Raw genomic sequence first — 15359 nt, 5'->3', positions numbered from 1 at the left:
GATGTTCAGCATCTTGCAGGATTAGAGCTCTACAGCACATTTTCTTAACTTAATACACAGTAATGATTACACCATGGACACATGTATCATCTTAGGCCCTCCAGGGAGTTCCTGAGGTATCAGCACTACCCAGGCGTTCTCTCTGAATTCATTCTCTTGATCCATTTCCCTTGGTTTCTGAGTGATCTTACCCCATTAGCGATTTCTTGCTTCCCCCTTATCCTTCTATATTGTGAATGCCTCACATGGACTGTAGAGTTCTGTACAAAGGATGATGAGATAAGTGACATTCATTGAGTCCACAAATCCCCATGGCAGCCAGTCAAAACTGAACATATTTTCACCTACTGTCCAAACACTGGTCACACCAAATAACAATGTTTCACAAGCCATGACACACTCATAATGTGATTCATTTTGAAAATGTCCGTTAGAAAAAGGGGTCTTAAATATAAACCCATCCTGCTGAGTGTCATGTTTTGATGTAGGACCAAATCATAGTCTACATAGACTGGCTACTGTACTTCACCAGCCCATGCCAAGGAATCACTGATAAAAATGTACACAGTAGCAGAATTTTTCCAGTTTTGTGGCAGTAAACTGGAGATAATTGAGTGTAAATCTCTGCTGTTGATCAGAGGCAGGGTCACTCTGTGACACAAACTTTCCTCATACTTTCTGCAAATTATGTTTTGAAATAAACATTCCTCCCTGCCGGCAACTGCCTGCAGAGAAATTCCCATGTCAGTAATATCTTTTGCAGGTGATTTGCTAATTCAGATCACGAACCTGATGGCTTATATAGATATGCAGAACTATATATATCTGTGAACACGGTCGGGGGTTAATTGCAAGGATACCTACTCAGCAAAGTACTAACAGAATCAGCACAGACCAGACACCTGTCTTCACCATGAAGATAAAAGGTGCCTTTGTGTTCCTTTCCCTGGCATTTTGCTGCTTCATTTTAGGTGAGAAGTTCTCCCTACTCTGCATCTTGTATTAACCCAATGACAGACACTTCTGGCAACAGAAATCTTCACTATTAAATGATAATGTTTCTTTCATTTATTTTCTTAAAGAGAAAATGAAGGTAAACATTTTGAAAATTGGGTGTCTAAAGTTAGGCACTCAGTGCTAGATTTATAAAGGTTTTTAGATCCCTAAAGATTCAGCTAGGTGCTTTTGAAAATCTCACTAGATAGTTCTGCATCTTTAGGTGTCTAAATAACTTAAAAATATGGCCCTTAGGGCTTGATTTTCAGAAGTGCTGCACAGCCTAAACTCCTATTGAAGTCAATGGGAGCTGCAGCTATTGAGCATTTTTGAAGATCAGGCCCATAGACCCTAAATAAGTGGTCTGATTTTCAGAGGTGCTGGCCAGATCTCATTGAAGTCAGTGGGAATTACAGGTGGTCAGCACCTCTGAAAATTAGACCAGTAAGTTTGAAACTTTTGGCCTACAGCCCTATCGTCTATGTGAGGCGTGGCACTTTTTTGGAATTTGTGCCAGTGATCTTGGCCAAAATTTTCCCTCCCCTTCTTTGTGCAGTGTGATGTGCAGCAGTTGACTATTGCTTTCCACCCTACAGGTGGCTGCACTTCAGCACTAGGTATTGCTTGTAATGTTTCTGGGGATTGTATGGGATGAAAATGTAATGACAGGAATTTACATAGACTTAAATAATTTAGACATAACAGAAATCAACAATTTGCATTCCGCTATGGCTAAGCTAGTTTTTGCCATGTTTTAAAGTTCTTTTAGTTTCATTCTGTTAGATGTTTTAGTTTCACTGTGCTTCTCCTTAGCAGAACATAACTCCTAAAATAATCAGTTATGTGAAATAATAAAAACTGCTTATTAATAAAATTAATAAACAACCCATAAATGCCAGTAATATTAGGTGACGATGTTTGCTAAGTTAGAAAGTGCATTCTGTTTTACTACACACAGATAATTACATTTAATCTCCTTCAAAGATTTTGTCTTATTCTTTCTTTCCTATCCTATAAGCATCCTTACAGCTCCATAGTTAAGGGTTAATTGAAATTTGCAACTAAAGCAGGAATAAAATACCTTTGTTAGACACTTAAATGATGCAAATTATTTTTTAAAATTTACACACCTGCTCTTTTGGGATCATTTAAATTTTTTACAATAACTTCTAGGACACACTCTGCTAACTTTCAAGAGTCCATTTTAAATATTTCCTCTTGTAATGTCCATATTTAATATAAAGAAATATCTACAGACAATCTCAGATCATTGGCAGTATTCATATTTGTCTATTGATGTTTTTTTCAGGAGTCACCACTCAAGGTGGGAGTCAGGTCAGTACAGTTCTTCATGTTTATTAATAGTAAATTTCCTGGGATCTCTGTCTACAGACAACATTGTGGCCAAATTCTCTGTGTTGGGGAAACTCTTCTCTCCTAAAACTATGGGAAAAACTGGTTGCATCAAAAACTAAAACTATCCCATTGCTATTAAAATTAGAGGGTATACCTGCGATTCAGATAGATGGTCTCCACACAGTCAGACTGATTACTTTCATACACTATTTTAAATGACACAATCTCTGGTTAGAATGTGTGAGATACAGAGAAAGAATTGGGGAAATATTTTAAAATATGACATCTTAAACTTTGTCTGTTGCAACAGCGAGAAAGATTTCTCTCTATACCATATTTAATTAAAATTATTTACTTAACTGACTTGAAACTGTCACATATTGAGGTTCTTCTTAGATTTTAGCTCTGGGTCTTTGTCTTCTGGTTTATTGTCATTAGTCTCATTATGGCAGTGACTTGTAACTGTGAAAAAAACAACAATGACCTTCTCCTGTGAAATATCTGCAGTATTTTCCTTTTCTTCCAGCACAAATGAACTACTTTTTCCTCACCCCATTCTAGATTTAGGAAACTGTGAAAAACATTGCCCCTGTGTGCTTTCTCTTCTCAAAAGAACAAGTGAAGAGTGAAAAATGTCCACTCAAATGTCACCTTATTATTTTTGCAGCCTGGCTGCAGTACATACAAAAATCCAGATGGAACCTGGATAGGAGGCTGTCCAAGGAACTATGCACCAGTCTGTGGAACAGACGGCATCGCTTACAGCAATGAATGTTTGCTGTGTGAAAAAATCTGGTAAGTACTTTTATTGTTTCTTTGATAAAGTGAAATCACTGGTGTGAGCTACTAATAACAGCTTTTTCTATTGAAGTATTTTGTTCATAGAGGGAAACATCAATTTCCCAAGGTCTCTTATCTCTTATTATTTAATATTGATGTTTTTCTAATGCACAGATCAGGATGAACTGCCCTTTGTTTTGATTGTGTTTAATACCCATCTGTCCTCTTCCACTTACTTTCCAACATTGCCCAGCCCAGATCCCCAAAGGGACTTTTATGAATACTTAAAATGTCAGAGTCACTGGGACAGAGCGAGTAAGAGAATGAACCTATAGACTGGTAGTTAGAGCATGCAGCTGAGAGACAGAGTGTTCAGTCCCCCTGCTCCAATGACTCTTCAATTTTTTATCCACAGTGGAACAGCTTCATCAGGGGGACTGAGGGAGCCCTCATCAGAATATCCCACCCCTCTATAGTTAGAGCACCTCTTGAGAAGTGTGTGAGACCCTAGCTGAAATCCCTTCTCCCCTCTCAGGCAGAGGAGGGATTTGAACATGGGTCTCCCACATCCCAGGTGAGTATTCTAACTAAAGGGCTAAAAGTTATAAATTGGGGACCACTACCACTCCTCCAGATTTTGAACGGGACTTAATCCCAAAGGCAGTCTCTGAACATGCTTATTGGATTGGGCCCCATACAGGCAGGTGAAAGGCTTTCTTCCCCAGTTTGTCAATCACTCTGGGGGTTAGGTGGGTTTAGGAAGCAGTATGCATGCTGAGAGACAGAAACTTAAGCACCTAGGGATATTTATCCCTCGAAATTTAGGAACCCAGTGAGTTTAAGTGCCTGCAAGGTTTGGTGGGAATTTTGTGGATCACAGTGGATCCTAAAACTGGGACTTAAGCACCTAAATCCCATAGTTCAGTGCCTAAGTCTGGCATTTAAGCACCTAAGTTCCTTTGTGGATCTGGGCCCCAGTGTCTTCTTGATCTGCTTTATGCTCTAGTGAAGATGTTCATAAATTCCACAAATTACAAATCCCTGAATGTGGCAGGAGTGAGAGTAAGAAAAGGGACCACCTGGCTAATTTAAACCTAGCCAATGAGCACTACTGCTTGATAACCTACATGATAGAGAATGAAAATGAATAATGACTGGACCTTTGCCAGAAAAACAGCACGTGTGTTTCCTGTACTTTTTTTTTTTTAATACTCTCTGCTTCAAACTGCTTACCCAGTAATATATTTTGTTTTTTATTCACCTTTATGTAAAATACTCCTGCCCGACTTTATTTCTACTGATTTTACTCTTCCTTTTTTAAAATCTTCTGTTTTGTCATCTCTGAATTTTCTTTTCTCCAAACAGTTTAAGTGTATCTGGCTTAACTTCTTGCTATCAGATTTATCATTCTACACTGCCCCTTGTCCAAGGAACAAATGTCATTCCTGTGGGACAAAGCTCAGATGTGTACTTCTTAGTGGCTCAGTTCCTCCCATTGGGAAACTGGCTTTGCTCCACTGATGTCTATGTTGATTTGTAACAGCTGAGGACCTTTCCCCATGATCCATATGGGCTTTTACAGTCAGGGCCAGCACTTCTATTTAGGCGACCTAGGCGGTCGCCTAGGACACCAGGATTTGAGGGGGAGGCATTTTGCTGCTCTCGGCGGAAATTCGGCAGTAGGGGGTCCTTCAGCGCTACAGGTCTTCGGCGGCAATTCTGCAACGGGTCCTTCACTCGCTCCGGGACCCGCCACTGAAGTGCCCCGAAGACCGGGAGCGTGGAAGGACCCCCGCCTAGGGAGCCAAAAACCCTGGCGCCGCTCTTGTTTACAGTTCACTGTCATGTCCAGTAATGGCATCATTTCTCCAACTCAAATCCTATCTCTGCCACATACATTCCTCTCATCATGTCCTGTCTCTCCTGCCCACGTATGCACATTGTTCCAGAACATCTCCCTCCAGGGCATGGAATGTGCTACCGTTGCTGTTCCTGCTGGTCAGGGCCAGCAGACAGGTGTGTAAGGGAGTGTAAAGCTGCCGGAACTAGATGTCTTCTCCTCGCTGCCTGCCCTGTCGGGCTGCATTGAGAAGCACAGTAGGGTTGAGGAAGTCAGCAGGAGCAGTGAGAATGGGACTTGAAGGAGGGGGCTGTCATAAACAGATAGCTAAGGGTTAATGTCTCTTTCACCTGAAGCACCTGACCAGAGGACCAATCAGGAAACTGGATTTTTTCAACTTTGGGTGGAGGGAATTGAGTGTCTGAGCTTTTGTTTTCTGCCTGCCTGCTTTCTCTGAGCTTTGGAGAAGTAGTTTCTTTTTTCTAGTCTTCTGTTTCCAAGTGTAAGGACAAAGAGATCAGATAGTAAGTTATATGGTTTCTTTTCTTTGGTATTTGCATGAATATAAGTGCTGGAGTGCTTTGATTTGTATTCTTTTTGAATAAGGCTGTTTATTCAATATTCTTTTAAGCAATTGACCCTGTGTTGTATCATCTATATACAGAGAGAACATTTGTACTTATTTTTCTTTCTTTTTATATAAAGCTTTCTTTTAAGACCTGTTGGAGTTTTTCTTTACTTCAGGGAAATTGAGTCTGTACTCACCAGGGAATTGGTGGGAGGAAGAAATCAAGGGGAGATCTGTGTGTTGGATTGCTAGCCTGATGTTGCATTCCCTCTGGGGGAATAGGAAAGTACTTTTTGTTTCCAGGATTGGGAACAGAGAGGGAGATTCACTCTGTTTGGATTCACAGAGCTGGTGTCTGTGTATCTCTCCAGGAGCACCTGGAGGGGGGAAGGGAAAAAGGATTATTTCCCTTTGTTGTGAGACTCAAGGGATTTGGGTCTTGGGGTCCCCAGGGAAGGTTTTTCAGAGGGACCAGAGTGCCCCAAAACACTCTAATTTTTTGGGTGGTGGCAGCAGGTACCAGGTCCAAGCTGGTAACTAAGCTTGGAGGTTTTCATGCTAACCCCCATATTTTGGACGCTAAGGTCCAAATCTGGGACTAAGGTTATTACATGAGTGGCAGCCGGTGGGATGATATAGACAGAATCCAGAAGCCAGTGGAAATAGTTTATTTTTCTCTTCTCTGCTAAGGGCTTTTTAGCAGAGAGAAGCAGTTGGTTTTAAAAGGGAACCAGAGAGAATTTTTTTTTCTGCTCTCTCTGGCAGTTTGTGGCTTGCATGTTAAGGGTCTTTTGTCATGCAATAGCCCTCCCATTAGGAGGCAAGTACCAGCACTTATAGGCATGCAAATAAAGTGGTTTTTCTGGTTTCCCTTCATTGAACATTAGCTAGAGAGAGAAAAGGAAAATTAGCTAAAGGCACTGTTGCTAGGCAGACTTCAGGAGGCAACAGAGAACCTGCAGTTCAGAAGATAAACACCGGAGGGCACCCCAACACAAGAAAACAGGAACCATGACTTCTAAGGCAAAAATTGACGCCGAAGAACAAATCAAAGAAGCTGAACACAGGCGACAGATGGAGATGAAAGAAAGAGAAGAACAGATCAAAGAGGCAGCCTACCAAAGAGAACAGGCAGCCAAAGAGGCAGCCAAAGAGGCAGCACACAAAAGAAAACTAGAAGAAGAAGAGGTGGCCTACCGAAGGAAACAAGCAGAAGATGAGTTGGCCCACAGAAGGAAGCAAGAAGAAGAGGAGGCGGCCCACCGCCGAGACATGGAAAAACACCAAAAAGAAATGGAAAAACAACAAAAAGAGAATGAAGAGAAGGAAAAACAGAGAAAACATGAACTGGAGATGGCAAAAGCTGGGCTGCCTGTGCCAGCCAACCCTAACAACCCGGCGCCAAATATTGCTCCACAGCACAGGAAATTTCCCACCTACAAGGCAGGTGATGACACCGAGGCCTTCTTGGAAAACTTTGAAAGAGCCTGTCTTGAGTACAGCATCCCCGAAGACCAGTACATGGTAGAATTGAGGTCACAGCTCAGTGGACCTTTAGCAGAGGTGGCAGCTGAAATGCCTAAGCACCAAATGAATGACTATAAACTTTTTCTAACCAAGGCCAGATACAGGATGGGGATAACCCCAGATCATGCCCGTCGGCGCTTCAGAACCCAAAAGTGGAAACCAGAGGTGTCATTTCCCAAACACGCCTACTACATTGCAAAAAACTATGAGGCCTGGCTAACAGGAAACAACATTCAAACCTTGGATGGTGTTCCTGAAGACATCACGCGGTACATACAAGATGGAAACCCCAAGAATATCGCTGAGGCGGGGGAGATTGGAGCCAAATGGATGGAACTGGCAGAAAGCAAGAAAGCTACTGTCAAGGGGAACGATTACCCCAGGGGGCACACAGACCATAAACCCTACAACCGAGGACAGCCAAAGACCCCACATACCACCCAAGTAAAGTCACAGATACCCTACCCTTCAACCTCACCAGTCTCCAGTAACTCACCTCGGCCCAGTGACCCATCAGATGGAAGATGCTTTAAGTGTAATGAACTGGGACATATCAAGGCCAAGTGTCCCAAGAACACCATGCGAGTGCAATTCATTACACCACCATCACACCAAAGATCCCCAGGCCCGGATGCCTCTCAAATACCCTTGGAGCGAAGGGAAAATTTGAGAGTGGGCGGAAAGAAGGTTACTGCTTGGAGAGACACGGGGGCACAAGTGTCAGCTATCCACCAATCCTTCGTTGACCCCAAATTCATCAACCCAAAGGCCAAAGTTACAATTTACCCCTTCATGTCACAAGCTGTAGACTTGCCTACAGCTCAACTGCCTGTCCAGTACAAAGGCTGGTCAGGAATGTGGACTTTTGCAGTCTATGACAATTATCCTATCCCCATGCTACTGGGGGAAGACTTGGCCAACCAGGTGAGGCGGGCCAAGAGAGTGGGAATGGTTACACGTAGCCAAACCAGGCAAGCTTCCAGACCCATTCCTGTTCCTGAGCCGTCCACAGAGGCCCCGTCTGTGTTACCAGAGACCCAGACAGAGGTAGTGGACCCGGATTCCATGCCAACCACTGAAACAGCCACAGCACCTCCAGTCCCAGGCCCGGAACTGGAACAGCAACCAGCACCAGCCATTGCAACCCCATCTTCAAACTCAACGCCAGAGGGCGCCAGCGAGCCAAAACTGGCAGAAGCAACAGACAGCCATACCCAAAAGGCTCAGCCAGAGCCTGAAATACCCTCAGGTGCACCAGCGCAGAGCGGTTCACCAGCAACGGAAACAACCCCATCACCTACATCGCTTCCAGAGGGACCAAGCCCAAGTCCACAGTCTGAGGAAGAACTGGTGACCCCAGCCTCAAGGGAACAGTTCCAGACTGAGCAGGAAGCGGATGACAGCCTTCAGAAAGCTTGGGCGGCGGCACGGAGCACCCCACCGCCTCTCAGCTCTTCTAATCGATCCCGGTTTGTTATAGACCAAGGACTTTTATACAAGGAAATTCTTTCTGGTGGACACCGGGAAGAATGGCAGCCGCAAAAACAGTTGGTGGTTCCAACTAAGTACCGGGGGAAGCTCTTAAGCTTAGCCCATGATCATCCCAGTGGCCATGCTGGGGTGAACAGAACCAAGGACCGGTTGGGGAAGTCCTTCCACTGGGAGGGGATGGGCAAGGACGTTGCCAAGTATGTCCGGTCTTGTGAGGTATGCCAAAGAGTGGGTAAGCCTCAAGACCAGGTCAAGGCCCCTCTCCAGCCACTCCCCATAATTGAGGTCCCATTTCAGCGAGTAGCTGTGGATATTCTGGGCCCTTTCCCAAAAAAGACGCCCAGAGGAAAGCAGTACGTACTGACTTTAGTGGACTTTGCTACCCGATGGCCAGAAGCAGTCGCTCTAGGCAACACCAGGGCTAACACTGTGTGCCTGGCCCTAACAGACATCTTTGCCAGGGTAGGTTGGCCCTCTGACATCCTTACAGATTCAGGGTCTAATTTCCTGGCAGGGACCATGGAAAAACTGTGGGAAACTCATGGGGTGAATCACTTGGTTGCCACCCCGTACCACCATCAAACCAATGGCCTGGTGGAAAGGTTCAATGAAACTTTGGGGGCCATGATACGAAAATTCATCAACGAATTCTCCAATAATTGGGACCTAGTGTTGCAGCAGTTGCTGTTTGCCTACAGGGCTGTACCACATCCCAGTTTAGGGTTTTCACCATTTGAACTTGTGTATGGTCACGAGGTTAAGGGGCCATTACAGTTGGTGAAGCAGCAATGGGAGGGGTTTACGCCTTCTCCAGGAACTAACATTCTGGACTTTGTAAGCAACCTACAAAGCACCCTCCGACACTCTTTAGCCCTTGCTAAAGAGAACCTAAAGGATGCTCAAGAAGAGCAAAAGGCCTGGTATGACAGACATGCCAGAGATCGGTCCTTCAAGGTAGGAGACCAGGTTATGGTCTTGAAGGCGCAACAGGCCCATAAGATGGAAGCATCATGGGAAGGGCCCTTCACGGTCCAAGAGCACCTGGGAGCTGTAAACTACCTCATAGCATTTCCCAATTCCTCACTAAATCCTAAAGTGTACCATGTTAATTCTCTCAAGCCTTTCTATTCCAGAGACTTACAGGTTTGTCAGTTTACAGTCCAGGGAGATGATGCTGAGTGGCCTGACGGTGTCTACTACGACGGGAAAAAAGACGGTGGCGTGGAAGAGGTGAACCTCTCAACCACCCTGGAACGTCTGCAGCGGCAACAAATCAAGGAGCTGTGCACTAGCTTCGCCCCATTGTTCTCAGCCACCCCAGGACGGACTGAACGGGCATACCACTCCATTGATACAGGTAATGCTCACCCAATCAGAACCCCACCCTACCGAGTGTCTCCTCATGCCCAAGCTGCTATAGAACGGGAGATCCAGAACATGCTACAGATGGGTATAATCCGCCCATCTTCCAGTGCATGGGCATCTCCAGTGGTTCTGGTACCCAAACCAGATGGGGAAATACGCTTTTGCGTGGACTACCGTAAGCTAAATGCTGTAACTCGTCCGGACAACTATCCAATGCCACGTACCGATGAGCTATTGGAAAAGTTGGGACGTGCCCAGTTCATCTCTACAATAGACTTAACCAAGGGGTACTGGCAAGTACCGCTACATGAACCTGCCAAGGAGAGGTCAGCATTCGTCACCCATGTGGGGGTCTATGAATTCAATGTCCTTCCTTTCGGCCTTCGAAATGCACCCGCCACCTTCCAGAGGCTGGTAGATGGTCTACTAGCTGGACTGGCAGAATTTGCAGTTGCCTACCTCGATGATGTGGCCATTTTTTCAGACTCCTGGCCCGAACACCTACTACACCTGGAAAAGGTCTTTGAGCGCATCAGGCAGGCAGGACTAACTGTTAAGGCCAAAAAGTGTCAAATAGGCCAAAACAGAGTGACTTACCTGGGGCACCAGGTGGGTCGAGGAACCATAAACCCCCTACAGGCCAAGGTGGATGCTATCCAAAAGTGGCCTGTCCCACGGTCCAAGAAGCAGGTCCAATCCTTCTTAGGCTTGGCCGGATACTACAGGCGATTTGTACCACACTACAGCCAAATCGCTGCCCCACTGACCGACCTGACCAAAAAGACCCAGCCAAATGCAGTTAAGTGGACTGATGAGTGTCAAAAGGCCTTTACCCAACTTAAGGCAACGCTCATGTCTGACCCTGTGCTCAGGGCCCCGGACTTTGACAAGCCATTCCTAGTAACCACAGATGCATCTGAGCGTGGTATAGGAGCAGTGCTCATGCAGGAAGCAACAGATCACAACTTCCATCCTGTCGTGTTTCTCAGCAAGAAACTGTCTGAGAGGGAAAGTCACTGGTCAGTCAGTGAAAAGGAATGCTATGCCATTGTGTACGCCCTGAAAAAGCTACGCCCATATGTTTGGGGACGGCGGTTCCAACTACAAACTGACCATGCTGCACTAAAGTGGCTTCATACTGCCAAGGGGAACAACAAGAAACTTCTTCGTTGGAGTTTAGCTCTCCAAGATTTTGATTTTGAAATTCAACACATCACAGGAGCTTCTAACAAAGTAGCTGATGCACTCTCCCGTGAGAGTTTCCCAGAATTCAGTAGTTAAAAAGTGTTCTTAAAATGTAGAAGTCTGTTAGTTATATACTTAGGAGTATATGTAAAGGCCTATGTGTTGTATTAATCTGTTTATTTTCAAGTTCTAGAAGGAAATCGCCGCCAGTGAGCTTCCCCACTGTCTGCAATTTGGGGGGCGTGTCATAAACAGATAGCTAAGGGTTAATGTCTCTTTCACCTGAAGCACCTGACCAAAGGACCAATCAGGAAACTGGATTTTTTCAACTTTGGGTGGAGGGAATTGAGTGTCTGAGCTTTTGTTTTCTGCCTGCCTGCTTTCTCTGAGCTTTGGAGAAGTAGTTTCTTTTTTCTAGTCTTCTGTTTCCAAGTGTAAGGACAAAGAGATCAGATAGTAAGTTATATGGTTTCTTTTCTTTGGTATTTGCATGAATATAAGTGCTGGAGTGCTTTGATTTGTATTCTTTTTGAATAAGGCTGTTTATTCAATATTCTTTTAAGCAATTGACCCTGTGTTGTATCATCTATATACAGAGAGAACATTTGTACTTATTTTTCTTTCTTTTTATATAAAGCTTTCTTTTAAGACCTGTTGGAGTTTTTCTTTACTTCAGGGAAATTGAGTCTGTACTCACCAGGGAATTGGTGGGAGGAAGAAATCAAGGGGAGATCTGTGTGTTGGATTGCTAGCCTGATGTTGCATTCCCTCTGGGGGAATAGGAAAGTACTTTTTGTTTCCAGGATTGGGAACAGAGAGGGAGATTCACTCTGTTTGGATTCACAGAGCTGGTGTCTGTGTATCTCTCCAGGAGCACCTGGAGGGGGGAAGGGAAAAAGGATTATTTCCCTTTGTTGTGAGACTCAAGGGATTTGGGTCTTGGGGTCCCCAGGGAAGGTTTTTCAGAGGGACCAGAGTGCCCCAAAACACTCTAATTTTTTGGGTGGTGGCAGCAGGTACCAGGTCCAAGCTGGTAACTAAGCTTGGAGGTTTTCATGCTAACCCCCATATTTTGGACGCTAAGGTCCAAATCTGGGACTAAGGTTATTACAGGGGCAACTTTAATTGTCTTCTTAGCAGCCCTGAGAGTAGTGCCTAGTAGCCAGGAGGAGAAACCTTGCCCATTCCTTGCAGCCCAGCTGACTTTACAACTGAGATGAGCGAGAGAAATAGTGGAGCAAACCTGTGAATGCCATTCCATACACTTAAACACTGGCAGTTACATGAGCCTCTCAAGACTCTCTTCCATTGCTCCCAAGTTATCATTCTTGGGAGCATAGTATATTCTTCAGTTAGTATGAATGTGTAACTTCCAATAGTGTTGGTGTGGAATGTATTTTTATAGATTCTGACTAGGGTGACCACATATCCCGATCTTATAGGGACAGTTCCAATTTTGGAGTCTTTTTCTTATATAGGGTCCTATTACTGCCCACCTCCGTCCTGATTTTCCACACTTGTTGGCTGGTCAACCTAACTCTGACTTGGTTTCTTACTGAAGAATCAGACTACAAGTCCCAGGACACGCGTGGGCAGCCTGTGGATGTGGCTGACTAAGGAATATATAGGTTCATATTGGAACAAATGGTAAAACATATAATAAAAAATGTATATGAACATGACTGGCCCACTCTATTATCTCAAACTGTACAGTTTATGTTAATCTAACTAATTTAACAGCATCCTTATAACAGTTTTTACTCTTCAGGGTGACAACCGGGTACTTACTCATAATGGCTAATCTTTCTTCCTCTTTTCCAGGGAAACTGGAGTCCCCATTGGCATAAAGCACAAAGGAGAATGTTAGCACAATGGTAAATCCAGGGCTGTTATTGATTAATTCGGTGTTAGTTTCCTTTATTTAATGTGTGGAACAGAGGACTATTTGGAACATTTCAATGCTCTGGACTAAGGCATTGAGTTCATTTTGTCTGTGTTATAACTGTCTCTTCTCCCCCTCTAGGATGAATAATGGATGAATTGGTGTAAAGCACAAACAGGAGGTGTTGGAAGACCTCTGAGCAAAGACAGTCTCAAATCATCCTGTGCACCAGGGGTTCCTATTGGCTTCCCTGTGTCTCCTTATGTTTGTTCAATAAAGTAAACTAAAAAGGTTTTTCTTTTTATTTTATTTTTCAACACAAAGCAGTATATGCTTGGGGGTGGGAAATCATTAAATCAACAACTGATTTTACATATCAGCCTTTATAACATAAATAAACCACAGATAATAAAGTATGTTCAATAATGAATAGGCTTTGTGGTTGGATTTATCTAGATCTGTAGGAAACTGTCATAAACAGATAGCTAAGGGTTAATGTTCTTACACCTGGAAAGAAGTTCCTGAAACACCTGACCAGAGGACCAATCAGGAAACCAGACTTTTTTCAGATCTGGCTGGAGGGAAGTTTTGGGTGTGAGTCCTTTGTCTTGAATCTATCTCTCTCGGCTATGGGAGGATTTCTATTTCCTGCTTTCTAATCTTCTGTTTCCAAGTTGTGAGTACAAAGTTGGTTTGTTGTTTTGTATTTACATCTCTATAGTTGTTGGAGTGCTTTGAATTGTATTCTTTTGAATAAGGCTGTTTATTCATATTTCGTTTAAGCAAATGACCCTGTATTTGTCACCTTGATACAGAGAGACCATTTTTATGTATTTTTCTTTCTTTTTATATAAAGCTTTCTTTTTAAGACCTGTTGGAGTTTTTTCTTTAGTGGGGGACTCCAGGGAATTGGTGGGAGGAAGAAGTCAGGGGGAGATCTGTGTGTGTTAGATTTACTAGCCTGACTTTGCATTCCCTCTGGGTGAAGAGGGAAGTACTTCTGTTTTCCAGGACTGGAAATAGAGAGGGTGGACTCCCTCTGTTTAGATTCACGGAGTTTGCTTCTGTGTATCTCTCCAGGAACACTTGGAGGGGGGAAGGGAAAAGGTTTATTTCCCTTTGTTGTGAGACTCAAGGGATTTGGGTCTTGGGGGTCCCCAGGGAAGGTTTTTGTGGGGACCAGAGTGCCCCAAAACACTCTAATTTTTTGGGTGGTGGCAGCTTTACCAGGTCCAAGCTGGTAACTAAGCTTGGAGGTTTTCATGCTAACCCCATATTTTGGACGCTAAGGTCCAAATCTGGGACTAGGTTATGACAGAAACACACATAATGGAGATCTTGAGTCAATAGCAAGTTTCCACTGGGATCAGTCCACATGGATTGATGAAAATAGATATCCTGAATGAAGAAACACGAATTCCACCAACACACTTTGGCACAGACAACTATTAGGATTGCAGTCACTGACTTTGTTCCTGTGTTAAAATCTTTGAAGACAACGTATGACCATTTTTCAAGTCAAAGTTGTATGCTTGATCATGATTTTTACAAATGTGTTCATTATAATTTTTTCAGACATAGCTTATATGAAGAAATGTTATAGTTCTAGCTATTCGTTATTCAAAATTTGCTGCAAACTTGTGAGAATGGTCACTTAAGTCATACGTTATTGTTTCTGTCCCACACTAGTTAAACAAACACTTTGGAACTGTTGGCCAAATAGGGCCCGTTTCCCCCTGGAGCTTACCTAATTACACCAAGGAGGCACGGAGGACAAGAAGACGGGTACCACACCTTTATTCTCGTTCAGCTGAACGGGTGTTTCTTCTCGACTAGTGCCAGAGAAGAAGAACACACCTTTCATGGGCGAGATGAGCCCCTTTTATAATCAGCAACAAACAACTTTAGTTCTCATCCCGTTTACGACATTATGCTGACCTATAGATAACAGGTTACACAGAATACATGTATTATTTTGGGGAGGGGGATACAAGAGACATCTGTTGCGGATACATTTGTCATTTTGAAAGGAGTATAAGGTACATGCCTTGACCCTCTGGCATTAAATGTCTTTGGGGATACATGAGAAAACAGCTGCATATATTTACGTGTCAAGCGGGCCAATTAGTAAATAGTTGACATGGCTAAATATGAGATTAAATGCCTGTCCTATCCTTGATCCTCAGGTTCCTTTTATCATCCAAATCCCTAGGCCCATCCTTTAGCTAAAAGCAGAAGAGGCAGAAGCCGAAATCGCAGGCCTTTTTAAATCTTAGGCCTTTTCCATCAGAACTACTTCTGCTTCTCCTCCAAACAAAGGTATTGTGTCACAAACTGAATTTTGTTTCTTGATTAAAAGACTCTCTACA

The 15359-nt window shown here is 43.8% G+C and overlaps 1 protein-coding gene across 1 annotated transcript; it reads left to right on the top strand.

Annotated features, from left to right (window-relative positions):
• The first annotated feature begins 913 nt into the window (after positions 1–913).
• Positions 914–13171, top strand: LOC127055671 (serine protease inhibitor Kazal-type 1-like). The gene is made up of 5 exons (XM_050962901.1): positions 914–971; positions 2306–2331; positions 3020–3147; positions 12930–12982; positions 13132–13171. The coding sequence occupies exons 1-4, from the start codon at positions 914–916 to the stop codon at positions 12973–12975; spliced, it is 258 nt and encodes an 85-aa protein (XP_050818858.1). The 3' UTR covers positions 12976–12982; positions 13132–13171.
• The last annotated feature ends 2188 nt before the right edge of the window (positions 13172–15359 follow it).

Source organism: Gopherus flavomarginatus, chromosome 7, assembly GCF_025201925.1.
Source record: "Gopherus flavomarginatus isolate rGopFla2 chromosome 7, rGopFla2.mat.asm, whole genome shotgun sequence".
NCBI lineage: Eukaryota > Metazoa > Chordata > Testudines > Testudinidae > Gopherus > Gopherus flavomarginatus.
Note: the sequence above shows the minus strand (reverse complement) of the source record. Positions and strands in the feature narration are given on the sequence as shown.